Source organism: Anser cygnoides, chromosome 19, assembly GCF_040182565.1.
Source record: "Anser cygnoides isolate HZ-2024a breed goose chromosome 19, Taihu_goose_T2T_genome, whole genome shotgun sequence".
Lineage (NCBI taxonomy): Eukaryota > Metazoa > Chordata > Aves > Anseriformes > Anatidae > Anser > Anser cygnoides.
Window position 1 is genome coordinate 11,983,049 of NC_089891.1, and position 25,799 is coordinate 12,008,847.

Sequence of the window (25,799 nt, forward strand, 5' to 3'; positions counted from 1 at the left end):
GGGGTCTTCCCCTCCCCGGGGGGGGGCTGCTGGGGGGTCTTCCCCTCCCCGGGGGGGCTCCGGCCGGGCCACGCTGGGGCGGCGGAGGCGCGACCCTCCCCGGCTGCGTGCGGGGGGGGGGCTGCGGGAAGCCGCCACCTGCCGCCCCCCCCCCCCCGCCACCCCCGGTCCTCCCCCCCCCCCGCCACGGTGTCCGTCCCCCCCCCCCCCCCATCCCTCCCAAATCCCGCTCGGGGGCGGCGGCGGCGCGGCCCCTCCCCGGGGCAGGGGGCGCGGGGCCGCGGCCGCCATGGAGGAGGAGCCGCCGCCGTGCCCAGCGCGGGGCCAGCGGCAGCCGGCGGCCGGGAGGCTCCCGCCGCCGCCGCCGCGCCATGGGCCGCCTCGCCGCCGCTGCCATGTCGGCCGCCTTCCTCAGCCCCAGCCTGGCCTTCAGCTCCCACTTCGATCCCGGTGAGTGCCGCAGCACCCCCCCCCCCACTCCCCCCCCGGTGCCGCCCGCCCTTCGCGGGGCACCGGGAGCCGCGCTCCGCTCCGCACCGCTCCGCACCGCTCCGCACCGCCCCGCATCTCCCCGCATCGCCCCGCATCGCCCCGCACCGCTGCAGCCCCTCCGCATCCCCCCCCCCAGAGCAACCCCGGCTCCCCCGGGCTCCCTTCACGCCGCCCCCCCCCCCCCCGCATCCTCGCAGGGGTCCCCCCGCTCCCCTGCCCTGCCCGCAGCCCCCGTTCCCACCGTGGGTCCGACCCCCCCCCCCGGGCACCGCCGCAGCCCCCGGGCTCGGTTTGCCGGCGCCCCGCACCCCGCGCCCCGCACCCCGCACCCAGCACCCCCCCGGCCCCCTCCCGTCCCCGCCGCCCGGTGGGTGCCGCTCGGGGCCCCGCTGGGCGGCGATGAATGAAGCGCGCCCTCGCCTCCCGCGCCGCCGAATGTCGCTCCGGTGCCCCCCCCCCGCCCCCCCCGGGCTGTGCCGGATGGGAACGAGCCGCGGGGGCTGCGCTCCGCGGGGGCGCAGCTCGGCGCCGCTCCCCGACCGCTGCTGCGGCCGGGCGCCGTTGCGGTCCGGGGCCGGGGCGAACCCAGGGATCCCCCCCCCCGGGGCCGCGCCTCCTCCGGGGGCACCGGGCTCGCTCCTTCCCGCCCGCACGGCCGCGGCGGGGCCCGCCGCAGGGAGGAGGACGGCGCCCGGGGCTCAGCCCGCAGCCGCCGCCGTGGCGGATCGGTGCGCGGCGGGCACCGGGAGGAGCCCCCGCTGGCGCTAGGAGGGCGGCGGAGGCCGGTGAGGTGCGGGGGGTGTGCGGGGGGTGTGCGGGGCCGTTATGTAAGGCCTCGCTCGCGCTGCCTCCGCAGGGAGGCTGCCGCCCGGCGCGGAGCGGGGCTGCGGCTTTTGTGTGCGCCCGGGGCCGCCGCGGCGCCGTGCCCCGGTAGCTGGGACGCGCGGGCAGCCGGCCCTGGCCTCGCGGCCCTCCCGGTGCGGCTGGCACGTGCGAGGGGCACGGGGACACCCTCGCGCGCGCGGGATCCGACCCCCCGGGAGCAGGCGGCGGGGTGGCGGCGCCCGAAATGCGCGGTGAACCCGCAGGGGAGCATCTCTGCGGGGTGCCAGCGCCTTGGCACCGTCCCTTTGTTTGCCGGAGCTGGGGAAGCGGCGCCAGGGCTCGGCACCGAGCACCTGCCGGCGGAGCGACCCGTGCCCTCGTGCCTCCAGCAAGGTCCTCGTGCAACGGAGACCGAGCGCTCCCCTCGCTGGACGCAGCTCAGCTCTGGACGCCAGCGCCGGGCTGCAGAACCCGGCCGCACCGGGTCCCTCGTCCCCTCCTCGCCTTTGCGCTGCGCCGCTGCTGCTCGCCGGGAGCGGGGTCTGGTGGCCGCCAGGGGCTGGGGCTGTGGGGGGATTTCAACGTGCAGCAGCCCGGGATTTACCCAGCCGGGTCTCTGCTGGTGGAGACTTGGTTCGCAGCCTGCTCGGTATTGATTTGTGTTAGGGAGGAAACCTCTTTATTTGCATCTAAAATGTGGCAGCGCTGGGAATGAAGATGTATTTACCGTCCTCGTCCTTCAGTATAATTTTTCTCCGGGTTTTCTCAAAGCGCCCAATTTGCCATGCTAATCCTGTCAACCTGGGGATTTGCAGGGCACGTTTGATTTAAAAATCCTCCTGCAAGAAGGTTTTCTATCGCTGCCTATCGCCATGCTGCGGAGCGCGCTCCCGAATCCGGGACTCTGCTGCTGCTACAACTGACACCCACGATTACCGTCAGGGAAAGAAATTAAAGGGGGGAAAATGTATGCTCTGCTTCACGGGCTTGTCGGTCTTGGATGTTTGGCAGCACCTCCTGTCTGCGCGGCGGCCCTGATTTCCCTGGTGTTTGCTGGTGCCTGCACGGAGCGGGGGGAAGCGCCTGGGGGGCAGAGCCTGGCACGGCGGCCAGGGGCCAGGGCCCCGAGGGCCGAGCCACCAGCAGGGACAGTGCGGGGACAGTGCGGGGACAGTGGTGTCACCTGGGGGTGGAGGTGCTGCTGAAGCCCCTGCTCCGTCCTCAGCTTGTGCCATCGGTGAGGCTGCTTGGCTGCGCCCCTGCCAGGCTGTGCCGGGTGCCCGGTGCTGCTCTGGGGGACGGATGCTCCCCGTCTTGTCCCAGCGCTGGGGGCTCAGGGAGGGGTCCCGGTTCCCCCTCCTGCTGGTTTCCCGTCTCTCTTCACCCATCCGCAGGCCAGACCTGGGGATGCCCTCGCCTGGTGAGCAGGGAGCTGGCTCAGGGCTGGTGCTCCCACCAGGGTGACCACACCGCGGCCGGGAGCATCGCCGCACCCCTGCCTGTCCTCACGGGCCATGTCCCACCACGTGCCCGTTTGCTCTGAGGCCAAAGAAGCTCCCATCCTCGCGCTGTGAAGTCTGTGGCAGCTCTGGCGGTGATGTGAGGATGTCCCCCCTGCTCCCCGCCTGCCCCCGGCTCTGCCGGTGCCCTGGCTCCCAGCCTGGACTTCCCCGTCTCAGACCGAGGAGCACATTTTGAAATCGTGAGAAACATCCTCTCCTCCCCTGCCCATATTTCTTCTTCCCCTTTTCTTTCCGAGCAATGCAGTGACGACTTTTTAATAACGGAAGAGCAAGCGGAACTGCTGGGTGCGGGTGGGAGACCCCGGCTGGTGTGCTGGGAGGCAGCGGGGCGCTGCGGGCAGCACGGGGACTGTGCTCAGGCTGCTCCGTGCCCCTGGGGCTGCGGGCACCATCGGTGCCCCACGGCCGTGCCCCGGCACTTTGTGAGCCCTGGGACGGCTCCGTCTGCCCCCCACCCCGCTGGGAGCCGCACGCCACCTGCGTGGCTGGTCCTGGTGGGGGTTCAGTGGCCGGATTCAGCAGGTGCTTCAAGCGTGGCCGTGCAGCCTGGGGGGAGCAGGGTTGGGGTCCCGCTCCTGGACCCCACACATGTCAGGGCAGCGAGGGCTCAGGGCAGCGAGGGGGGCTCTCCACAGCCCCCAAAACATGGGCACGTGCTGCTGCCCCCTGCCCCAGTTGTCACAAGGGCCCTGCGTGGCAGGGGGCTGGGGGGAGCGCAGCGGCAGAGGGGCCGAGCCCCCAGGGGCACCAGGAGCCCCAAACCCCCCTGGCCGTGCCCGATGCAGGGGGGTGAGGGCGGGAGGGTGGGTGCCTCTGGGGACGACGGGGGGATGTGGGGCAGGGAGCTGGGCCGTGGGGCGAAGGCGGCTGCTGTGGGGGCGGCGTAACGCCCGGCAGAGCGTGGGGAGCTGCGCGCCCGCCTGGCTGCACGTCTCCTCCAGGAGCCGGTGCGTGGAAGGTGTCAGCGGCACGGGGCCGTCTGTCCGTCCGTCTGTGGAGGCAGGGGGGGTCCCACAGGGCCAGGGTGAGGGGCTGGGGGGGGGGGGGGGGGGGGCTGGCAGCGAGCCCCGTGCCCCCCTCCCTGAGCCTCGCAGCTGGGCTGTCGCTGGAAATGGCGTTCGCGCAGCACCGCAGTGCAGCAGGGCAGCTGGGCCCCGCGCTGCGGGAGGACGGATCCAGCCGGCAGCGCCGCTCCCCCGGGGGTGCCCATTTGCTCTCCCCCCCCCCCCTTTTTTTCCCCTCCTTCCCTCTCTCGGCTTGCTGCTCCCTCCCTGCTCCCCCGCCCCGCGCGCACGGGTGATTCCGTTCTGGATGGCGATACGGATCCCTGTCAAAGCCAATTAGGAGAAATTAATACGCTGAGGTTGAAAGGGCTCCGATCGCGGCGGTGACTCACGGGCTCCCTGCCCGGCTCTCCCCGTCCGGGGGACGCGAGGTGCCAGCGCAGCTCCCGCCCTGCCCGGTGGCACCGGGGACGTGGGGCAGAGCCGGCACCGGCACCGTGCTGCAGGGGTGCGGGGGGCTGAGCCGTGCACCTGCATGCACGGCCCCAGTGGTACAAGGGGGCTGCCTCCAGCTGGGGGGGGGGCGCATCCTGCTGGGGGGCTGCGTTTGGCTGGGGCCTGCCTGGTGCTGTGCCCTGTCCTGCCCCGCGGCCGGGCTGTCAGAGTGGTGTCGTGCACTTCCAAGCCTTTGCCTCGTTTGTTTCCCGTGCTCCTTCCGAGCCCTCGCTGATTCCCGGGGCTGGAAAATCCCCGCCAGGTCGGGCTCCTCTTGCACCCAGGTCCCGGCTGTGGTGCTCATCCCACAGCTGAGCCTGCCCTTACCCCGTGTGGCTCTGGAAGCCCAGCCCGAGCTTGTGAAGGCGCTGGGAGCAGTGGGGTGGGGGTCCCGGCTGTGCCCTTCATCTGCTCGCAGTCTCTGCTCCTCTCCGGCTGCCCCTTCCCCACAAAGGCCCCGTCCCTTCGGGGCCAGGCTGAGCCGTGGGGACCCTGCGGGACGCAGCCTAGAGCAGCTCCTGGACGGGGCAGCCCCGGGGAGGCCGGAGGGCGCCGGGGCTCACGCGGAGGGGAGGGAAGCCGCGCTGACACAGCGTGCCTGGGGACAGCAGAACAAATCTCCTCTGGGCATTAATCTCCCCGCAGGCCCTGAGGAAGCGTTGGCTGAGCGTGCTGCTCGGCTGTCGTAGGGCAATTACTGCTCCAACGGCGTTTGCCATCGCCGGAGCTCTGAACAAAGCCGGGTCTCTGAGCAGCGCGGGGGTTAAACGCCCGGGGGGCGCAGCAAGCCTGGCCCCCGGCTCGCTGGGTCGGGCTGGGGTCCCACGCAGTGCTCCGGCACCCACGGGGTGAGAAATCCCACGGGGAGCCAGGTGGGGGTCCTGGGACCAGCCTGAGCGTGTTGGGCTCCTTGGGGCGGCCTGGAGGGGGGGGGGGTCTCCATCCCAAAGGGCGGCCGCACGGATGGCACGGGGTGCTGGGGGCTGGTGGAGCTGCTGCTCAGAGGGGGGCTGGGGGCTCGGGGGGTGCTGGGGCTGGTCGAGGAGACAGGGCTGTGTTGGGCAGCGCTGCGAGGGGTTGGCCGCCGGAGGAAGCAGGAGCAGGTTCAGGATTTCCTGCAAGTGGCTGTGCCTGCGGCAGGGACGAGGGGAGCGAGCGCCGGGGGCCAGAGGCCCCGTTTCCGTCCCCTCGCCTCTCCCAGCCGTGGCCGGTGCCCTCCCTCACCGCCTGCTGCCGCGTTTGTTTCAACACTGGAGCGAAGGAAAGCTCCGGTGTAGAGGCAGGCAGTGAGTGTGGGGTGCAGCAGGACCGGGCTCTCGGTGTGTGCGGGGAGAGGGGGACCCCGGGGGCGGCCAGGGCTGCGGGGGGCTGCGCACCCCCAGTTGGCACCGAGCGGCCGTCCTGCTCCTGCTCGCAGCATCCCCGACACCCCGCGGGTGGATGGACGTAGAGCCCCAGCACCTGGGGCTCCGTCACGCCAAGAAGGCTTGCTAAAATCCCATCCCGTTAATTCTCGGGGTCTCTTCCCCCTGCCCGCTGCAGCCGGAGCTGTTTGGAGACCTGTGGAAAGGGGCTGGGGGAGCTGGGGAAGGCGTCGCGCAGCCGAGCGCTCTGAAACTGGGGCAGGCAAAGGGGAGCTCCCCAGGGCCGGGCACAGCGCACGGCATTGGCCCTGAAAATCAGTGGGACCCTTCCCTGCAGCTGGGGGTGGGCAGGGACCCACTGTGTGTGCCCCAGCCCCCAGCCGCTGCCTTTCTGCCTGCCCCCGGGGCATCCCCGGGCATCCCGAGCCATCGGGGCCACCCGGTGCCAGCTCCCAGCCAGAGGTCGGAGGCACGTGGGGATGCGCTCGGCTTCAACCTCTTGCAGGAGCCCTGCTTGCCTCTGTCGCCCGTTTTTGGAGCTGAAGCTTCTTGTTTCATAACGTCGCTGAGCATTTCTGATAAAAATAGGCTGCCCCGCTCCACGCGGCTTCGCTCCCGCCGTTACGTAAAGGCTGCTTCGCCGGCTGCTGGGAGTCTGGTCCTGGCCTTGCTCGTGGTGCCGTGCCCGTGGTGCCGTGCCCGTGGTGCCATGCTCATTGTGCCGTGCCCACGGTGCTGTGCCTGTGGTGCTGTGCCCGTGGTGCCGTGCCCACGTGGTGCCGTGCTCACGGCGCTGTGCCCGTGGTGCGTGCTCACGGTGTGCCCACGGTGCTGTGCCCGTGGTGCCGTGCCCACGGTGCTGTGCCCGTGGTGCTGTGCCCGTGGTGCTGTGCCCGTGGTGCCGTGCCCACGGTGCCGTGCCCACGGTGCTGTGCCCGTGGTGCCGTGCCCACGGTGCCCTGCTCGTTGTGCCATGCCCACGGTGCTGTGCCCACGGTGCCCCTGCCACCAGCACAGCTGCCCTCGTGGCACAGCGCAGCACCCTCCGGGCACAGGGCATGGCGGCAGCGGGCACCCCCCCGCGCTCTCCTCCCTCGGGGCACTGCGGGTGCTGAGCTCTCTCTTGCTGCCCATGGTGCGGGCGCGAGGAGCCCTCGTCGCGCGCCGTCCCCTGGGATTTCGCCTCAGCCACGGCCGCGGGTTTGCTGTGATGGAGCCGGAGCCGGAGCGTCCCTGGCGGCGTGGGAGGCGTTACAGTGATTGCCTTCAGGCCTGATTTAAAGCAAGAGAATGTGATTTAAATAATCAATTAATCTTGCTTCGCGTGGTTTTTTTTTTAATTATTGTTTTCTTAGAAGAAGGTGAGAGTTTTCCGTGGCTGGCATGTACCCACTTGAAATGCGGGGCTGCAGCGGGAGAGGCTTTGATGGAGGAACTTGATTTTTTCGTTTCTAATCAAGCTGACGCGCTCGGTGTGTGCACAACAATGATGCAGCTTGGCCTGCACTTATCGCAGCCCTAATTTTTATTTCATCACGTTAGAAAATGACGGATGATCTTTTTTTTTATTTATTTTCCATCTAATTATTTTTTACTGCTAATTCGTCCCAAGATGATAAAACCAGAACGAAGAGGCAAGAATCAATCCTTTTAAAATCCTTCTGCACTGGTTAACTCAGCCCGCATTAAAAGACACATACGGAGAGCAGATCATCGAGGCGCGCCTCGCATTTAAAATTAAAATCTTGTAAACCCCGGAGAGGCTGCAGGGGTGGCACTGATGGGAGGAGGTCTCCGGGGCTGTGAGTGCTGGGTGCTGCCCCCTCGCACCCCGGGTTTGGGTGCCAGGGGAGCACAGCCCTGCCCGCGGGCTCCTGCGTGGCTGCTGCTGGACCCGGCTCCCCATGGGTGACCCTGTCCGACCGTGCGCCCGGGTGCCTCAGTTTCCCCCGGGGCTGTGAGGAGCAGCCTCGTGTCGGCATGCTAAATGGCAGCGGGCGGCTTCTTGCTGCCTGGATGCAGCCGGGTGAGCAGAGCGCTCATCCTTTGAGGTGTAAAATTGCTTTCCTGGAAGCTGCCCGCAGATCCGGGCCCTTCGTCTGGCCGGGGATTAAAATGTTACCAGGGTTGTGCTTGCGCCGGGAGAGCTGCTGGGAGCAGCTGGACGTGGCGATGGGTCCTGCGAGTTTGATCCCAGCCCAGCACCCTGCCTGAATCCGGCCCCAGCACCTGCACCCTGCACCCTGCCCGAATTCAGCCCCAGCACCTGCACCCCGCATCCCACACCCTACTCAAACCCACGCCCAGCCCTGTACCTTGCACCCTGCCCAAACCCGCACCCAGCCCAGCACCCTGCCCAAATCCAGCCCCGGCACCCGCACCCTGCTGGAGCCCACACCCAGCCCTGCACCCTGCACCCTGCCCAGCCCCAGCCCTGCACCCTGCCCGCTCCCATATGGGCTCCTGCTCCCCGTTGGGACAGACGGGGCAATGCCAGAGGGCAGGAACCCCCCCGGGGTGCTCCCTCCTTGTCCCACTCCCTTACGCCTAGCTGCCACCAGTGCTGGAGAGGGTCCCTGGGGCAATGGTGGGGTGACAAAAGGGGTCCGAGTGCCGTGGGGCAATGGGTGTCCCCGTTGTTCTCCCCGAGCATCCCCATCCTGCGGGCAGCGGGTCCTTGTTCCGTGCTGCAGGTGCCGGGTGGGGAAACTGAGGCACGGTAAAGTGGCTCGAACGGCACCTCCAGCAAGGGGCTGGGGGACGGAGCTGGGGGGGGGTCTCGGGTGTTTGCCCCAGCGGGAAGGGAAGGAGCAGGGGGGCCAAGGGCGGGCGGCCGCTTGGGCAGGACCCCGCAGGGCAGGACCCCGCTGCTGCCCACCCGGCTGTCGGTGCGGAGCCCTGCGGGGAGCCCCGGGCTCTCCCCTTCCGCACACGTCAGCCCCGCTCGCTCCTCGCCCGCTCCCGCCGGGCAGAGGCGAGCGGCGGCGGCGGCAGCATCCCGGCGGCGCGCGATGGCTGGCGGAGCGGCCGCAGGCGCTCGGCGAACGTGAGTCAGCAAAGGAGCCGGGAAGGGCTGAGCCCTTCGCTGCGGGGCTCGGGGGGGGGGGGGGGGTGGGCTGCAGCCTTTCCCGGTGCTTTTTTAAGAAAGGGATTTATTTATTTTTTTGGGGGTGGCGGGAGGGTTGTCCTGAGCTGGTGGGCGACGCAACAGGATGCAGGGGGGCGGCAGTGCGGGCAGAGCTGCGCCCCGCTGCGCTCAGCATCGCCGGTGTCTGTGCCTTGCCGTTCTGCCCTCGTTTGCCGGAGCTGGACGGGGGCCGGGGCAGGTGGCACCCTGGGGTCTCTGCCGAATGCCACCCCCCTGTCCCCTGCTGTCCCCCAAGCCTGGGGCCGGGGCTCTGCGTTGCCTGCCTTGCGGGCAGCGCTGGAGCATCCCCGCTCGGGGGCTGGCCCCCGGTGATGCAGCAGTTCCCGCTGCCTTGCCCGGCCAGGCTGGGGATGCACCGAGCTGGCCGCTCTCGGCATGACCCCGCGGCGAGGCTGGGCTGTTGGGGGGGGGAGCTGCGGCTGGGAGGGTCCCGCGGGACCCCCGTGGCCTGGAGCGGGGAGGGGGGCTCATGGAGGTGTCAGAGAGAGCTGTGCAGGGCTCCCCGCCCTCCTGGGGTGCTGGTGACCCCCCTCCTGCCCCAGTCTGGGGCTGTGCTGGGGTTCGGCCCTGGGGTGCTGCCCCCCCAGCCCCAGCTCTGCCCCCCCAGGCTGCTGGTGCCCAGCCTTGGTGCAGGGGCTGCGCGGTGCCAAGGCCGGGGGGGGAACGGGGCCGGTCACGGCTCCCACGCCGCCAGTTGTGCAGGTGGGGAAACTGAGGCAGGCCCAGGCAGCCCCCGCTGCGCCTTGTTTTGGGAACTGGTTCATCGGAAAAGCTCCATTTCCTGAGCCGCGGCCTTGGGGCGGCTCAGCTGACGGTCCCTGCTGGAAGGGCTTCTGTCGCCGCGCTCTGCTCCCCTGTCGGCGTTCAAAAGGCTCTGCTCGGTGAGTCATTTTCTCTCTTGCTGTCCCACTATCCAAGGAAAATGGTGACATTCGCTGTACAAAGTGTGTTCACCATGGAAACGAGCTGAAAGCAGAGAGAATGCCACCCCCGGCTCCTCCCAGGTTTCGGCTGTGCATCGCTGAGCCTCAGAAGATGGCTCTGGGGCTCCTCGGCGAGCACCGACACTTGGGCGAGCTCCGGGCCGGCCGCGCTCCGAGGGCACGGGGCAGCCCCGGGGTGGCTGTGCGGGGCGAGCGGGGCCATCCCCAGCCCTCCTGCCCTTCAGGTGCTTCCCAAGGGCACGCGGTGCGGGGGCAGAGCTGCGCTGGCAGTGCCGGCCCTGCTCCCTGCCCAGCGTGGTGCTGAGCCGCTGCAGGCGGGAGGGTTGGGGTCGGTGATGGCGCAGCCCCGGCGCTGGCGATGCCCCGAGGCGCGTGCGTGGGAGCAGCTCCGAGCGGCTCAGCGCCGCGCTTGGTGGCCTGGAGCGTGGCTGTGGTGCTGGACTGGGGGGCTGGGAGGGGGTCCAGCGCGTGGCTGGATGGCCTCGCATCCCTGCCCTCCCTGCCCTCGGTGCCGCGGGGACGGCACCGCGCTGCTGCCCGCGGCTCCGGGTGCAGCTCCCTGGTGCAGGCGGGCGCGCGGGGACGCGCTCGGTGCCGGCGCTCGGTGCCGCTGCGGCTCCCTGCTGGAGGCCTTTCGCTTCCTCCTGCCACAATCCGCCGGTTGTTCGGGAGGCTCTGGGCGGAATGGTAATGTGGCAGCTGCCTGCCCGCGGGGGGCACGGGGGGCTGGCGGCTGAGGGGACGTGGTGCGGGCTGGCCCCGCGGGGTGGGCGCCAGGATTTGGGGTTTCTGTGCCGGGAGGTGTGGGGGGATCCGGCCAGGAGCAGCCCTGTGTCCAGTGGGATGTGGTGTGGGGCTGGTGAGGGGCTTGGGGAGCCGGGGCTGTGGCTTGCCCAGTGGTGTTCACCCCTGACGGAGCTGGGCAGGGTGCGGGGAGCCGCCGGTGTCAGCGGGAGCAGGGGTTTGGGAAGGCGGGGGGGGACCTGGGACCCCCGAGCCGGTGCATGGGGTGTCATTGCCACCGTGCAGGTACCACGCACGGAGATTCTGCTCCGTGCAGGCTGCCTGCGGGGTCCTGCCTCGGCCCTGGGCCCCCCCCGTGCTCCCCTCCCTGTCCTGGTCCCGAGCTGGGGGCACAGCGGTGCTGGGAGCCTGTGAGCAGTGCCCCTGCCTGCCCCAGCCCCAGGGTGCATCCACAGCCCCCACGCCGGGCAGGGCCCCCTGGTCCATCTCCTGACCCCTCCCCTCACCCCGTGCCCCCCCCATGTCCCCGCAGACGGCACCCCCCTTAGCGAGCTCTCCTGGTCCTCCTCGCTGGCCGTCGTGGCCGTTTCCTTCTCTGGGCTCTTCACCTTCATCTTCCTCATGTTGGCCTGCCTGTGCTGCAAGAAGGGAGACATCGGCTTCAAGGTGAGCGCGGGGGGGGGCCGGGGTGGGCAGGGGGGGTGCAGCCCCCCAGTGCGGGGCCAGGCTGCTGTGCACCAGTGCAGGATGTGCCCCAGCTCGGGACGGTGTCGCTCCGGGGAGCTCAGCCCCCGTGCATCGCCATGGGCTCAGCATCACGGCAGGCCGTATCCTGACCCTGCGCCGCACAGTGCCGGGATGCCGCAGGGCTCAGCGTCACTGCGGGCCGTATCCTGACCCTGCCAGGCTCCCCGCTCCGCGGGGCCAGGCCATGGCACGGTTAAGGGCCGCCGCAGTCCCACCCGCACGCCCCCGGGGTGGGAGGCACCCTGACCTCACAGGCACAGAATGTGCCGAGAAACAGTTTTCCCTAATTGCTGGGATTTTTGTGGAGGCTTGTGGCGCCCGCGGCAGGAGGGGGGTCAGGCAAGGGGGGGGGGACACGCCGGGCTGTTGTGTAACCATCCCACACCGTCCGGAGCACCTCTCCGTGCCGCAGGGGAACAATGAGCCCCCTCGTGCCCCCGTGCCGGCTATATAGGGGCGCCGAGCCGCGGCCGGGCACTGCCCGTGCCCGGTGGGTTGCGGCGCGCAGCACCCCGGGGGGCAGCGCTGCCGGCGGCGTTGGCAGCACCATGAGAGGCGGCTGGGCTGGGGCAGGGCGATGCTCACCCTCGCCTACCTGCTCGCCAAGGCGGCTTTCGGGAGCCGGGCGCTGTATGGGTGCCGCCACCAGGTATTGGGGTTAGGGGCTGGGGCAGCGCCTGCCGCTGGGGGAACCTTCCTGGGGTCTCCGTGCACGGGGGTGTGTGATGTGCAGGGGGTGCGGGGGATGTGGGACGGGCTGTGGGGAGTCCGTGGGGTCAGTTGTCTCTGCTCGGTGTGTGTCCCCCCCGCCCCGCGCGCCCCCCTCCGCCCCGGCCCAGGAGTTTGAGAACGCCGAGGGGGACGACTACGTGACGGAGTTCTCGGCCCAGGGCTCGCCCGCCCCGCAGCATGGCCCCGAGGTCTACATCCTGCCCCTCACCGAGGTCTCGCTGCCCATGGCCAAGCAGCCAGGGCGCTCAGGTAAGCCGAGGGGTGGGCACCGGGACCCCCGTGCAACCTGACCCTGCACCACAGTCCTGTGGGGAGGGTCCAGGAGGGATGACCCCAGCCTAAGGGTTTAGCCAGAGCAGCTCCCGGGCAGGGGCAGGATGCTGTGGTCCCTCCGCACAAGGGTCCCTGCTGGCCAGCACCCTGAACCCTCGCCTGGCACCAAGGGGAGCGGCGTGCGTCCCCACCGGGGTGCAGTGGGACACGGAGTGCCCCGTCCCATGCCATCCGCCAGCCCCAGCCCTGCGTAAACAAGGCAGCGAGTGGGAGAGGAATCCGGGGGGAGGGGGGGGGGGGGCCGCTGTGCCACAGCCCCCTCGCTCCCATTGTGGCGCTCCCCGGCTCGGAGAATGGCAGCAGTGTGATGGGGCCGGCGCGGTGCTGGGCGGCGCAGCGCGGCCCAACAATGGCCCCATTGCTGCACCCCTTGGCATGGGTGCCTGGGGGGCAGGACCTGCCCCGGGAGGGGGCCGGGAGGGGGGGGCTAAATGCCAGCGCTGCAGCTCGGCTGCGCTCCGCTCTCCCCATCCCTGGGGAGGAGAAGGGGTGGGGGACGGTGCCCGGGCACACCGGTGCCCCACGTCCCCCAGCCAGCACAGCCCCAAGAGGATGCCCGGCAGGGATAGCGCCCTGGCTGCGGGGTGCCTGGGGCTGCCCCCCCCGGTGCTGAGGGGACAGCAGCCGGGGACAGCGTGGGGCGGCACAGCGGGGGCACCGGGACTCGGCCAGCACCGGCGGGTAAACGGGGGTGGGCTGAGCGCACGGGCGCACGGGCGCGCAGGCACAGGGGCAGCTGGATGTGCGCCTTTACAGTGCAGCTCCTCAAGTCCGCGGACCTGGGGCGGCAGAGCCTGCTGTACCTGAAGGAGATCGGGCATGGCTGGTTTGGAAAGGTGAGCGCTGCCGGGGGGGGGTGCAGAGCCGGGGCCGTGGGGGCACGGGGACGTCGGGGCAGTGGGACACCGGGGCAGTGGGATGTCGGGACACCGGGGCACTGGGGCAGGGCGCGTGCAGGATCCAGTCCCTGCAGGGCTGCTCCAGCTCTCGTGCCACGCCGAGACGGGGGCTGCAGGGGGCTGCGTTTGCCCGTCGGGACGCCAAATGTGGGGGTCAGGGCTGGGCATTACTGGTGAGGATGGAGCGGGACACGTCTGCCCCCTTGCCCCGAGGTGTTCCTGGGGGAGGTGAACTCGGGCATCAGCAGCACCCAGGTGGTGGTGAAGGAGCTGAAGGCCAGCGCCAGCGTGCAGGACCAGATGCAGTTCCTGGAGGAAGCGCAGCCCTACAGGTAGGTGCGGGGTCGCTCCGTGGTGGCACCGGGCTGCTGGGGGCAGGGGGGGAGCCCCCAGGCTGCGGGCTGTCCCCCCCATGTCACATCTGGCTGAGCAGAGCTGTCGCACGGAAGACGCTGGGTGCCTCGCCGAGCTCTCCGTGCCGCACGGCTCCGTCCTGGGGCTCGCTGGCTGCGGGGTGCGGGGAGCTGCTGCTGTCCAGCCCCGGCTGCGCTGAGGTCATGGGCACGGAGGGAGGGGGGGGCGCAGAGCTGGCCTGTGCCCTGTGAGAGCTGAACAAATGCCCCTTTGTGGCGTGTCCCGGGGTGCTGGGACACAGTGGTACCCGCTCCCGGCCCTTCCCGTCAGCCCGCGCGCCCCAGGGGGGCCCCCCCCCGCCGGTGCTGCCACCCCCAGCTCCGGCTGGCTCGGCGGCAGGCCCCGCGGTGCTGACGTGCCCCTCGCTCTGCCCCTCGCAGGGCCCTCCAGCACACCAACCTGCTGCAGTGCCTGGCCCAGTGCGCCGAGGTCACCCCGTACCTGCTGGTGATGGAGTTCTGCCCGCTGGTGAGTCCCCCGTGTCCCCAGGGAGCCGCCGTGGGGCCATGGCTAGCCCCTGTGGCCACTCGAGCTGCCGAACGGCGTGCCATCGTGGTGGGGAGGCACGAGGCACGGCTCTGCCGGGCTTGGCACGGCTCAGCCGAGAGCAGAGCCAGCACCTTGGGGCAGGAGGGGACCGGGGTGATGGTGGCACCGCCCCGCAGGGTGACCTGAAGGGATACCTGCGGAGCTGCCGGGGGGCCGACACCATGGCCCCGGACCCGCTGACCCTGCAGAGGATGGCGTGCGAGGTGGCCTGCGGCATCCTGCACCTGCACAGGAACAACTACATCCACAGGTAGGCCGCCTGGGGTGGGGGGGGGGGTGCGGGTTGGGCAGCCCCCCCACCGGACACCAGCGTCCCCCCCAGACCTCTGCTCCTCCTGCCCAACAATATCCTGGTGCTGAGTGAGTTGCACACGGAGACTCCAGCATCAGTGATTTTGTTGAGGAAGGGGAGCGCTGCCGTCGGGGCCACCCCACCTGAGCCGGGCTGCTCGGGTGCATCCCTGCGAGCGATGCTGTGGCTGGGGGGGGGTCGTGCAGGGAAGCATGGCTGTGCTGGAGGGGGGGTTCCTGCGGGCATCCCGGTCTCGGTGGGTCCTGCTACACTCAGGGTCTCCCCACCACGCACCCGCACTGTCCTGCTGTGCGCCCCAGCTGCACGCACCCCCTCCAGGGCTGGTGCCAGCACGGGTAGGCAGTGCCCGGGCGTGCATTGCTCGGGGAACCTGCTTTCTGCTTGGCTCAGCGCGTGACGGACGGACGGATGGACAGAGGCGCAGCTGGAGCGCTGCGCAGGAATTCCTGCTGTGCATTTGGTGGCTTGGGTATCGGCACGCCCGGCGTTTGGCCGCCGCGCAGCCACCCCGCTCCCGCTCCTGGTCCCACTCCCGCCACCAGCCGCGGTGCTGCCCGGGGTGCCCGCGGGTGGTGGCCCCGCAGCCCCTGGGCGGTGGGTGCCCTGTGCCCCCCCAGGGGGGTGGTGACAGCGCCGAGGTTTGCTTGGCAGCGACCTGGCCCTGCGGAACTGCCTGCTCACCGCCGACCTGACCGTCAAGATCGGGGACTACGGGCTCTCGCACTGCAAGTACAAAGTAAGGCTGGTTTGGGTGAGCAGGGGGCAGCGCTCGGCTGGGGGGGGAGGCTCAGGGACCTGCTGTGTGCACACACAGCTCTGCACACACACACACACCGCTCCAACCCTTCCCTGCCATGCCAGGGCAGCCCCTTGCCCATGCCCTTTGCTGGGGCAGCGGGTGGGTGCTTCCCCAGAGACCACCACCCCAGAGCCTGTGAGCGGTGCTCAGCGCCCCAGGACCGAGCTGTCCGTGTTGGCTCGTCCCCAGGCAGCCCAGGCTCCGTGGCACGAACAGGGCTTTGCTCCCACCAAGTGCCCTGTGCCCCTGCCGGGGCTGGATGTGCCCCTTGGCAGCTGCAAGGGCTGGGGCTGGGAGGCAGAAGGCGAGCGGTGGGGGGAGGCTGGGGGTCTGCCGGGGGCTCAGGACGGGGAGACGGCGGGAGCAGGAGGACAGGGAGGAGGCAGAAAGCAGGGGGTGGCCAGCCTGGAGGAATGGCACGGTGGGGCTGGGGGCTGGCGAGGGAGCAGAGCGGGTGCCGAGGGGCTCGGGGTGAGGTTATGGGGTGGCACAGCGGGGCTGGGGGGGGGGGGTGGGGGTGCCGGGGCAGTTGGCGCGGCGGTGTGGCCGGTCCCTTACGCGTAGGTTTGACGTTCTCTTCTCGTACTGACCCTGCATACTTGGCAGGACGACTACTTCGTGACGGCCGACCAGCTGTGGGTGCCGCTGCGCTGGATCGCCCCCGAGCTCATCGACGAAGTGCACGGCAACCTGCTCATCGTGGACCAGACCAAGGCCAGCAACGTCTGGTGAGCAGGGCGGGGGGCACGGGGCCGGGGGGGGGGGGGGGCTGCTGCCGGCGTGGCTCGGTCTAAAGGTGCGGAGGGAGGCAGCCGGCACCTGCTGGCATAAGCAGGACACGTCGGGGTGCATCGTTTGTGGGGCTGCTGGATGGTGGTGGGATTTGGGGGGCGGAGGGGGGGGTCCCCGTGCGCCCAGCATGCCGCCGTGCCCGCAGGTCGTTGGGCGTCACCATCTGGGAGCTGTTTGAGCTGGGCAGCCAGCCCTACGACCACTACTCCGACCGGCAAGTGCTCGCCTACGCCATCAAGGAGCAGCAGCTGAAGCTGCCCAAGCCCCAGCTGAAGCTGTCGCTGTCGGAGCGCTGGTGAGGAGCCCGGGCCGGGCTGCGGCCGCATCCTGCCCCCTTCCTCTCCCTATTTCCCAGGGGTGGGGGGTGGGGGCTGCGGCGGGGTCCACCCCGTGCCACGGCTCCGGCACGGCGAGCAGCTGCTGGAGCCGGAGCAGAGCGGCTGTGCTGAGCCCCGCTCTTCGCCGCGGCAGGTATGAAGTGATGCAGTTCTGCTGGCTGCAGCCCGAGCAGCGCCCGACGGCCGAGGAGGTGCACCTGCTGCTCTCCTACCTCTGCGCCAAAGGCGCGACGGAGGCCGAGGAGGAGTTCGAGAAGCGCTGGAACTCCATGAAGCCCAACAGCAGCGCCAGCGGCAGCCACCACGGCGCCGAGCTCTCCTCCTTCCCGCTGCTGGAGCAGTTCTCGGCCGACGGCTTCCCCTCGGACGGGGACGACATCCTCACCGTCATGGAGACCAGCCACGGCCTCAACTTCGAGTACAAGTGGGAGCACACCAAGACCGAGCACTTCCAGGCCCCCCTGGGGTCCCTGAGCCCCAGCAGCGCCGCCCGCTACCACGACCTCTACTACCCGGCCGCGTCCGCGGGGCGCCTGAGCCTGGGGGTCTCGCCCTCCTGCTACGAGTGCAAGCAGCCCGGCTGCCCCGGCCTGCCGGCGCCCGGCGTGGTGCCCATCCTGGGCGCCCACAGCCCCTCGCTCGGCAGCGAGTATTACATCCGCATCGAGGGGCCGGCCGAGGGCGGCGCCGAGCTGGACTACGCCATGTGCTCCTACAGCCCCGAGGGCGAGCGGGGCTCCCCGCGGCCCCCGTCCTGCTGGAGACCCCAGGGCACGCGGGGCGGCAGCACCTACGACTCCGACAGCAGCCCCACCGTCTCCCTCAGCATGGAGCCGCTGCTGGGCCACGCGCCGGCGGGCGAAGGCTCGTGGGAGTGCGCTGAGTACTACCCCTACGCCTGCCCGGGGCAGGAGCAGCGCGGCTACGAGCCGTCCCCCGGCCACGGTGCCGAGCGGTACCTGCTGGAGGACGAGCACACCGAGCCAGGCGGCAAGGACTGGCCCGTCCCTGGCTTCCAGCACAGCATCTTCGGCGACCCTCTGGGCGTCTCCCCCTCGGTGAACTGCGCCTACAGCCCCCGGGGCTACGGGCAGCCCCCGGGGCAGAGCGCGACCCGGCCGGACTGCGTGGCGCTGGAGCTGGGCGACGACAGCCCCCCGGGCGCCCCCCTCCCGGAGGGTGGCAGCCCCCCGGCCCCGCAGCAGCCCTGGGCCTCCAACAGCTCCTCCAACAACAACATCGGTGGCAGCAGCAGCCCGGCCGCCCGCGAGCCCGGTGACAGCTGGTGCTACCGCCGCATGATCACCTTCCGCGGGCTGATGGCCAAGCCGCTGGGCACCGTGCCGCGCGGCCAGCCCCAGCTCGGGGGGTCCCCGCCGGGCCTCGATTTCCGCCGCCCGCGGCAGGATCAGGCCCTCAGCACGGCCGGCGGCTCCTCCCCGTGCCGCTCGCCCTCCCCGCGGAGCCAGGCCTGGCAGAGCCGTGACTCATCAGCCTCCGGCCGCTCGCAGGCGGCGGCGCTGGCTGGTGGCCCCGGCACGCCACGGGGCCCCGGCGCAGCCCCGGCAGCCGTAGCCGGGGCCCAGCCGTGCCCGCAGGATGCCCGCCCGGCCGAGGGCATGGAGGGGAGCAGCCCTGCCCGCAGCCCTGTGCTGGGGCTGGGGGAGGCTGCCCCCATGGCTGGCACCTCTGCCCCAAACCCCGGGCCCCCTACGGAGCCCGGTGTAGATGGTGCCCAGCCTGTGCCGGAGGCTGTTGAGGCACCGGTGCCCGGGGAGGCCGCTGCTGACAGCGGCACGTGTCCTGCCAGCGACACGGACAGGACCCCGGACAAGACGTTCTCCAGCGCCAGCTTCCCCGGTGGGGACGACGGGAGCGACGAGGACACGGCAGAGCTGACCTCCGGCGTCTTCACTGACTTCTCCGGGGACTACATGGAGAGGGTGGACATGGCCCCGGCGTTCAAGTCCCTGCAAAAGCAGGTGGGGACACCGGATTCCCTGGAGTCCCTGGACATCCCCTCCACAGCCAGCTCCTGCGAGGTCTTCAGCCCCACCGCCTTCGCCCCCGCTGGGCAGCCCAAGGCGCTCGACAGCGGCTACGACACCGAGAACAACGAGTCCCCCGAGTTTGTCCTCAAGGAGCCCCACGAGCCCCGAGAGCCAGAGGCCTTTGGCCAGCTGGGGAAGCCGCCCCCAGGGCTGCCGGGGGGCGAGGGTGACGGCCCGGCCCCCGAGACGCGGCTCTCGGCATCCTTCAGCGCCGAGCTGCACGGCCTCTCCGAGAAGAACCCGTACCGTGACTCTGCCTACTTCTCCGACTACGACACCGAGGCCGAGCGTGGCCCCAAGGACGACGAGGACAGTGATGGGTCTGAGACCCCGGAGGCAGAGAAGGAGGGGTCCCAGCCCCACGCACAGGACCTGGGACAAGCCCCCGGGCTGGGCGAGGACCCGCTGCACCCCCCAGGAGCCCCCGGGAGCCCCCCGGCAGCACCCAGCACAGCAGAGGCATCTGAAGCGCCGGACATGGGGGTCTCTGCAGGGGACTGGAGGGGGGCAGAGGCTGGGGATGCCCCGGCTGGCCCCACGGCACAAGAGGCTGGCACCGACCCGCGAGTCACTGGCACGGGGCCGGGCACCGATGGAGACACACCAGGGGTCTGCGGCGTCCCTCCAGGCTCTGTGCCGCCCAAGACTTTCTTCTTGTCCCCAGTGCCAGCGAGCCCCGAGGAGCCAGTGTCGGGCAGAGGGACCCCCGTGGCTGAGGGCATCCCCGGACTGGGGGGGGATGCAGCGGGGGGCAAACAGACTGTGTCCCCCACGCCAGGGCTGGGGGAAGCGGGGCTGTCCCCAGAGGGCACCGGGGTGGGCATCGCCCCCGGAGGGGACGCGCCAGGAGGTCCCAGCACGCTGCTATCGGGGGCTGAGTCACCAGTGCGCTCCCCCCCGGGGCTCTCCCTGCTCCCGTCCGCCCGGGAGCCACGGCCGGCCACCTCGGAGCGGCGAGAGGAGCCTGAGGAGGAGGAGGAGGACACGGAGGACAGCGACGAGTCGGACGAGGAGCTGCGTTGCTACAACATCCAGGAGCAGAGCGAGGAGAGTGAGGAGGAGCCGGCGGCCGTGCCCATCGTGGTGGCCGAGAGCCACAGCAGCAGGAACCTGCGCAGCCTCCTCAAGATGCCCAGCCTGCTCTCCGAGGCCTTCTGCGAGGACCTGGAGCGCAAGAAGAAGGCCGTGTCCTTCTACGACGATGTCACCATCTACCTCTTCGACCAGGTGAGGGCAGGGCCCGGGGAGGGCGCACGGTGGTGGGCACGGCGTGGGGGCATTTTGAGCTCCAGGCTTGCCACCAGCAAGCCACCAGCATCTCCTCCTTCGCAGGAAAGTCCCACGCGGGAGCTGGGCGAGCAGAGCTTCCCGGATGCCCCCGAGCCTTCAGGGCAGCCCCCGGCCAGCGGCAGCCCCACGAGCCCCACGAGCCCCGCCAGCCCCACGGACAGGCTGAGCGCCTCCGACGACTCCTCGGACGGCAACGCCTCAGAAGAGAGTAAGGGGGCCGGTGGGGGCAGCGGGGTGGTCTTGGGGCCGGGCGGGTGACCCCCCCCCCCCATGGTGGGCTCAGCCCCAGCCCCCTCGCTCTGCGTCACAGGCGGTGGCTTCGAGTGGGACGACGACTTTCCGCTCATGCCGGCGAAGCCGTCGCTGATGTCCTCGCTGTCGGGGACGCCGGCGGAGCCTGACCCGTCCGTCCCCGCGCTGCTGCCAGCGCCCAAGCAGGTGCTGCCCATCCAATTCTCCCGTTTCACGGTCTCGCCTGCCCCGGTGTCCCGGTTCTCCATCACCCACGTCTCCGACTCGGACATGGACTCCATAGGAGGTGAGTCCCCGCCGCGTGCCCACCCTTGGGGGGGGTTCCCCAAGCATCCGGGACGCCCTGCTGCCCCGCAGGGCGCCTCTCCACAGTGCCACCCCCTGCAGCCCGGACACTCGGTGACCTGTGTCCCCTCGGGGACCAGTCACCCCCGGGTCACCTCGTCCCTACGCGCACCGTGCCCGGTGCCCTGCTCACGCCGCCTCTCCGCTCCTTTCCAGGCAGCAGCGAAGACGGTGACCGGGAGTGAGCCAGCCTGGGTGCTCACCTGCTAGCGCCCTTGGCACCGGCACCGGCCGGCGGCCACGGAGGACAAGGGGCGGCCGGAGTGGGGCCTGGCCCGGGCTCCCGGCACCGAGCTCCGTTTTTTTTTAGGGGGATTTGGTCGGAAGGAGTTTGGGTGCTGCTGCTGGTCAGAGCCGGGCACGGCCCGGGGCGAGGCGGTGGGTGCCGGCCGTGTGTGCGCGAGCGGATGGCTGCGCGTGTATACATAGATATATATATATATATAGACATATATATATATATAAATTATAGCATTTAAGGGGTAGTGCCCTGACCTTGCTAACATTTGCCGAGTCCCCCCCACCCCAGTGAAGAACCCCCCCCCCACCTTGGCTTCTTGCCCACATGTGCTCCCGAGGCGGTGTTTGTCCCCACGTCCCCCTGTGCCGTGCACCTCGATGCCCCCCCGTGTCCCTCCCTGCCCGGGCTGGCGCTGGCTCTTGGTGGCTGGGGGGGGGGCTGGGCGGGGGGGGTTACAGGGCCTGCAGCACGGCTCGAGGGGGCCGGGGAGCTCCCAGCCCTCGCGTTTTGCCTGGCCCTTCTGGGGAGCAGCCCCCGGCCCAGTGAGGGACCCCCCCAGGGGGGCTGAGAAGCTGGGGAGGGGGAGCGCCAACCCGACTATTTTTGTATTTAAAGAAAAGGAAAAAAAAATACTAAAAAAAAAAAAAAAAAAAAACCAACAAAACTTGCTGTTGACAGAACTCACATTGACGCGGTTTTAAGTTATTGTTGCCAAAGAGATGTAAAGAGTTCGTGGAGGCATTGGGGGATGGGGGGGTGGGGGGGGTGGGGTCTTGTGGTTTGTTTGTTCAGGGTTTTTTTGTTTTGTTTTGTTTTTTAAATTCATTTAAGGCTTAGGATAATTGTGCAATTCCAGCTTCCAGAAGGAAATGGGACTAAGCGGAGCTGAGCGAAACCTTGAAATCAGGGCTGTTTCCTTTGGGGCCAATAGACCAAACCCTGAGGTGAGAAATAACCCCCCCCCCAGCCCCCCCCCGTCCCCCCCCCAGTGTCCTGCAGCCCGGGCTGGCTCCCGTGGGTGCGTGGGGTGAGTGCACTCGTGCACGGACACACGCGTGTGCACGCACAGACACGTGTGGCTGCGTGCCATGGGATGGGATGGGGCTGGGGCTGCTTTTGGCGTGGGGGGGGGGTGGCTCGGTGCTGCAGCACGAGCCCACTCCCCAGCACGGCGCGGGGGCAAACGCCACGGGGTGAGGCGCAGCCTCGCCGGGCACCACGTCCCTGCCCACCCTCGCACCTTCGCCAGCCCACCCTGATCTCGTGCCTGCTGCCGGTGCCACGTCTTTGTCCCCCAAGGGACGAGCGGGGTCCCCAGCCCCAGCCCCGAAGGCCGGGGAGGCTGCGCCTGCCCCGTGCCCTCCCTGCTGCACCTCCCGCAGCCTTCCTAATTTACTGAGCTCAATTAGTGCTTTATTTAAGTGCTTTATTTAAGCTCTAACCCGGCCCTAGCCCCCTGCCCCCGGTCATGCCCCAGTGTGGCTCCGCTGGGCTCTCTGCTTTGCGGCTGGGGGTGCTCGGGCCCCTGTCCCCCCCCCCACCCCAGCCCTCCCATGTCCCCCCCAGCCCAGGGTTTGGTCTATGGCGTGCAAGGCAGCTGCCTCTGGAGGGCAGCATGAGAACAGAGCTGTGTGCGGGATATTTTTTTTAATAGAAAGGCTATTATTACATTGTATATTTTACCAATACGGGTCATAACTGCTGTATTTTTTATCAGTGCTGATTTCCATACAGCTCCCAGCATGTGTGTCAAACATCATCGGGCCAATAATAAAGTTTTTAAAAATATCGTAAGCCGTTTCCTGCCCGCATCATTCCCCGGCAAGCAGGACGGGGCCACGCTGGTGGCAGTGGGGCCGGGGGCTGCTCTGAATTTGGACGATGAGGCGTGGGAGAGCTCCGAGCCGCGGCACTGGAGGGCTCCATCACCACAGATGGCCCCCCCCCTCCCCGGCTAAGGAAAACACGGGGTACCTGGTGGTGTGTGTGTGGGGGTAAATTTTATTGCTCATAAATTACTTTTTCCATAAAAAAATTCTTTCAGGTTACATCTTGCAGGTGCCACCAAGCCAGGAGGTGCAGTGAAGCCCCGGGGGCGGCAGCCCCTGGTGTGGGGCTGGAAGAGGACGACGCGGGGCCGGCGGCGAGGTGGACCCCGGGCCTGACCCCTGCCTGGCCACAAGCCCCCAGCCCTATCCTGTGGCCCCGTGCCCCAGCGGAGCCCCTTCCCCTTGCCCCCGCCTGCCTGTGGCCCTCACACTGGCTGGTGCCCCCCTAGCTCCTGGTGGGACCCCCCCCCCCCCCCCCCAAGAAGGCACGGCGATGGCTGGCACCGCACGGCTGCCCCCAGCCCCCGGCTGATCTCCCCCCGCCTGCGGCATGGGCACGGACAGCAGGCACTGCGCAGCCCCGGCACTGCATTTCGGGGTGTCACTGGTTTGGACACGCTTCGGGCCAAGGCGGTGGCAGCTTCCCATGCACGATGCGGCAGCCGTGGAGCTGGAGGTGACCGCCCCAGGGATGCGCAGCAGAGGAAGCAGGAGGTGAGCTCTGGTGAGCGGGGTGCTGGGGACACCGTGCCACGGCCAGGAGAGAACCGTGCCCTTGGGAGCAGACGGAGGCCTGCTGGTCCCAGGAGAAGATGCTCCCCACCAGGGCACTCCCGCAAACCACGGGAGGGGCACAGCAGCAATCAGCCATCGAGCCTAACTGGGAAGCAGCCCTAATGTGGAACCCCACAGGCAGCGGCCGAGGCATTCGGGTCTCTTTGCTACCTGGGCTAAACCTACCGTCAAAGCAACCACCGAGGGGGGGTCCTCTGAGATCTAGCAATTAAAAAGTGCAAAAAGGCAAATGGAGCGGGAGGCAGGACCGCAGGGCACCGCCCTGTGTGCCCCGCTGGTGCCAGCCGCAGGCACCCGGCTGCTGGCGCAGCGAAGATGCAGATCCTGCTCGGAAAACCCATTCCCATTTGGGCAGCACACCCCGGTCCCACAGCGGCTCCTGCTCCTCCTGTGAGGAGGGTGGGGGCCGGGCAGGGGGCTCGGGGCGGCATGCCCCCTCCTGCCAGCAGCTCTGCGCAGCCAACGCCGTGCAGCGCGCTCGCTCGTGGGCGCGCACCCTAGCAGTAAGCTCAGCGAGTATACGTGTGTATATATCGGTCTCATGCAACCTTGGAATAGAGGAAGGGAAACCAGCGAAGCAAGAGGGCTCAAGGGGCAAGCCTGTAGGGGAGCGCTCCTTCAAACACCGGGTGCCCCGTGGCCTGGGCACCGCCTGCACCCCACGGCACGCATCCACGGAGCCCGCCCCTCCTCAAGTATTTCCCTAGCTTATATCTTACAGCAGTACCGTGACATCCCGCTGTGCACACCCGCCGTGGCGCTGCAGCAGCTCCGGGAGCAGAGGCCGGCCCCGTCCCCAGGCTGCAGCGCTGGCACCAGCGGCCGAGGTCCCGCAGGAGGCCGGGCACTGGCTGTGGGGCTCGGCCCCCCCTTGGCTTGTGGGGAACCGGGGCTCTCCTGCCTGCCTGAGGGCTCCCGCCCAGCCGGGGGGGGCCCCATCTCCCCTCTGCCATTGCTGCTGCACCCCGGAGAGCAGGGAGCCCTCGGGGAGCCGCCAGCTGAGGCCGTTCTCCCCAGCCCTGCCATCTGCTGCTAATCCTAGAAGCAAACCTGGCTACAGGAGAGGTGCCGAGAGCGCCGCGCTCCCTTCTGCACAAGCAGGGGTCAGGCCAGGGGCAGCGGTTTAACCCCCTGCCTCCGAGAGGAGTAAGGACCTAGAGAAGGGCGAGAATTAGGGCACTAGCTTTAGCCTTTGGCTTTCGAAGCAGCAGGATTAAATAAACTCTGCCTAAAAATGAAGTTCTGGGGAGGCAGACATGCACCGGGCGATGAGGAGGCGGCGTGTGCCACCCGGCACGGCGGCAGCGCTCCCGGCCTCAGCTGATGAGCGGAGCCGAGCGGTCGTTCGTCACGGTCGGCTTCAGCTGGACGTTGGCAAAGGGGTTTCTGCAGGGAGAGAGGAGGGCAGAGTTTAGCAGAGGCTCTCACCGTGCACGTAACGGGGCCTGCGAGGATGGGGCAGCGAGCGATGACCTTGGCGACACCCCAAAAGCTCTGGCTGAGGAGGCGAGGCTGCCGCGGGCTCCGACGGCTGCGGCCGGAGCCCAGCGCACCCCCTGCGGCCGTGGGCACCTGCAGCCCCGCTCCCCTCCACCAGCCCGGCCTCGGGCAGCGTTTCTGAAGCGGTGAGGCTGGAACTGCTCTGCCCTGCCCAGCCCCTCGCCGAGATGTCCCCGCACTCTTCCATGCCTCTTACGGTTAAAGATGTGGCGGACGTAAGCGACGAGCCGGCGAGGTTGGTCAACGCGTGATTTTCTCCTACCTTGCTTTTCAGCAGTAACAAAGCCGGGCTCTTCCAAAGGGAAAAACCAGGGACGCGTGCAGGGAGCTGGGGGTGCTCAGCCCAGGGTGCACAGAAGCAGGAGAAGCTGCTCCAGCCCCCGGGCACCTCCCGTACAGGGGAGCCCCGAGGCAGCTGCAACATGCGCGGGGTAGGGCTCACTGCACCCTGTCTGCTCTAAGGTGTGCTGGGACCCGCGGGCAAAAGCAGAGCTTGCAGCTCCGGGCCAAGCTGGCCGGGAAACCTCAGAAGCAACAAAACCTCCAAGGGGCAGAGAGCAGAGAGAGGGGAGGCTCCTGAGCCGGTTCCACCCCGGCTGTCCCAGTGCCATCCCGCAGCCTCCCCCGCTCGCCGGCTATGGAGGCACAGTCTCTGGCAGGCAGATCGCCACACGCAGCACCTGCAACAGCGCACGGCCCCAGCACGCATCCTGCACGCCCAGCACGGCTCCCTGCATCCCCTCCTGAGCACAAGCAGCCCCTGGTTGTTGGCCAGCCCCCAGCCTCTGCCCCCACCCCTCTCCAGGAGCCGCATCAGCTACAGCAAAACCTGCACACGCCTGCAGCAGGGATCTGTCAGCCGCCTGGGGCCCTGCACACCCGCTCCCCCAGCCCTTCCATGCCTGAGCTGGCGCCGCAGGCACCCTGTTAGCAGGACAGGCATGAACATGGGGTAAGGTGATGCTAGGAGCAGCCGTGGTTATCAGCTGCCCCCATCTGGAGCAGAGCCCGTGGCTCGGGAGACGTCTCCGGCATCGGCAG

The 25,799-nt window shown here is 69.4% G+C and overlaps 2 protein-coding genes across 16 annotated transcripts in view; one reads left to right on the top strand and one right to left on the bottom strand.

The window, feature by feature from the left end:
- The first annotated feature begins 293 nt into the window (after positions 1–293).
- Positions 294–22,815, top strand: AATK (apoptosis associated tyrosine kinase). Of its 11 annotated transcripts, XR_010825818.1 has the most exons (15): positions 11,072–11,205; positions 12,126–12,267; positions 13,108–13,187; positions 13,464–13,582; positions 14,045–14,132; positions 14,330–14,463; positions 15,178–15,262; positions 15,914–16,053; positions 16,263–16,412; positions 16,589–19,733; positions 19,839–20,004; positions 20,107–20,334; positions 20,550–20,771; positions 21,491–21,578; positions 22,679–22,815. XR_010825818.1 is itself a non-coding variant. In XM_066979957.1 (14 exons), exons 1-14 carry the CDS (start codon positions 372–374, stop codon positions 20,576–20,578), a joined length of 4,719 nt encoding a protein of 1,572 aa, XP_066836058.1. In that variant the 5' UTR covers positions 294–371; the 3' UTR covers positions 20,579–22,428. The 11 variants fall into 11 exon arrangements, 8 of the variants coding, with proteins under 8 accessions (XP_066836058.1, XP_066836057.1, XP_066836054.1 ...); XM_066979957.1 differs by lacking the exon at positions 22,679–22,815 and adding an exon at positions 294–450 and having other exon boundaries at positions 20,550–22,428; XM_066979956.1 differs by lacking the exon at positions 22,679–22,815 and adding an exon at positions 1,149–1,277 and having other exon boundaries at positions 20,550–22,428.
- The window catches only part of BAIAP2 (BAR/IMD domain containing adaptor protein 2), a 43,554-nt gene continuing 40,370 nt past the window's right edge, over positions 22,616–25,799 (bottom strand). For all 5 annotated transcript variants that reach the window (XM_066979964.1, XM_066979961.1, XM_066979963.1 and 2 more), the window contains one exon: positions 22,616–24,644. In XM_066979964.1, coding sequence (XP_066836065.1) covers positions 24,575–24,644 — 70 coding nt within the window. In that variant the 3' untranslated portion in view covers positions 22,616–24,574. The remainder of the gene's footprint in view (positions 24,645–25,799) is intronic.

Excerpts from the sequence above, each read along its gene's own strand:
- AATK (XM_066979953.1), top strand. The coding sequence starts at position 8,194 with ATGCCAGAGGGCAGGAACCCCCCCGGGGTGCTCCCTCCTTGTCCCACT. Across the intron at positions 15,263-15,913 it reads TCTCGCACTGCAAGTACAAA|ACCCTGCATACTTGGCAGGA; the intron begins GTAAGGCTGGTT and ends CTTCTCGTACTG. Across the intron at positions 19,734-19,838 it reads CCATCTACCTCTTCGACCAG|GAAAGTCCCACGCGGGAGCT; the intron begins GTGAGGGCAGGG and ends CCTCCTTCGCAG.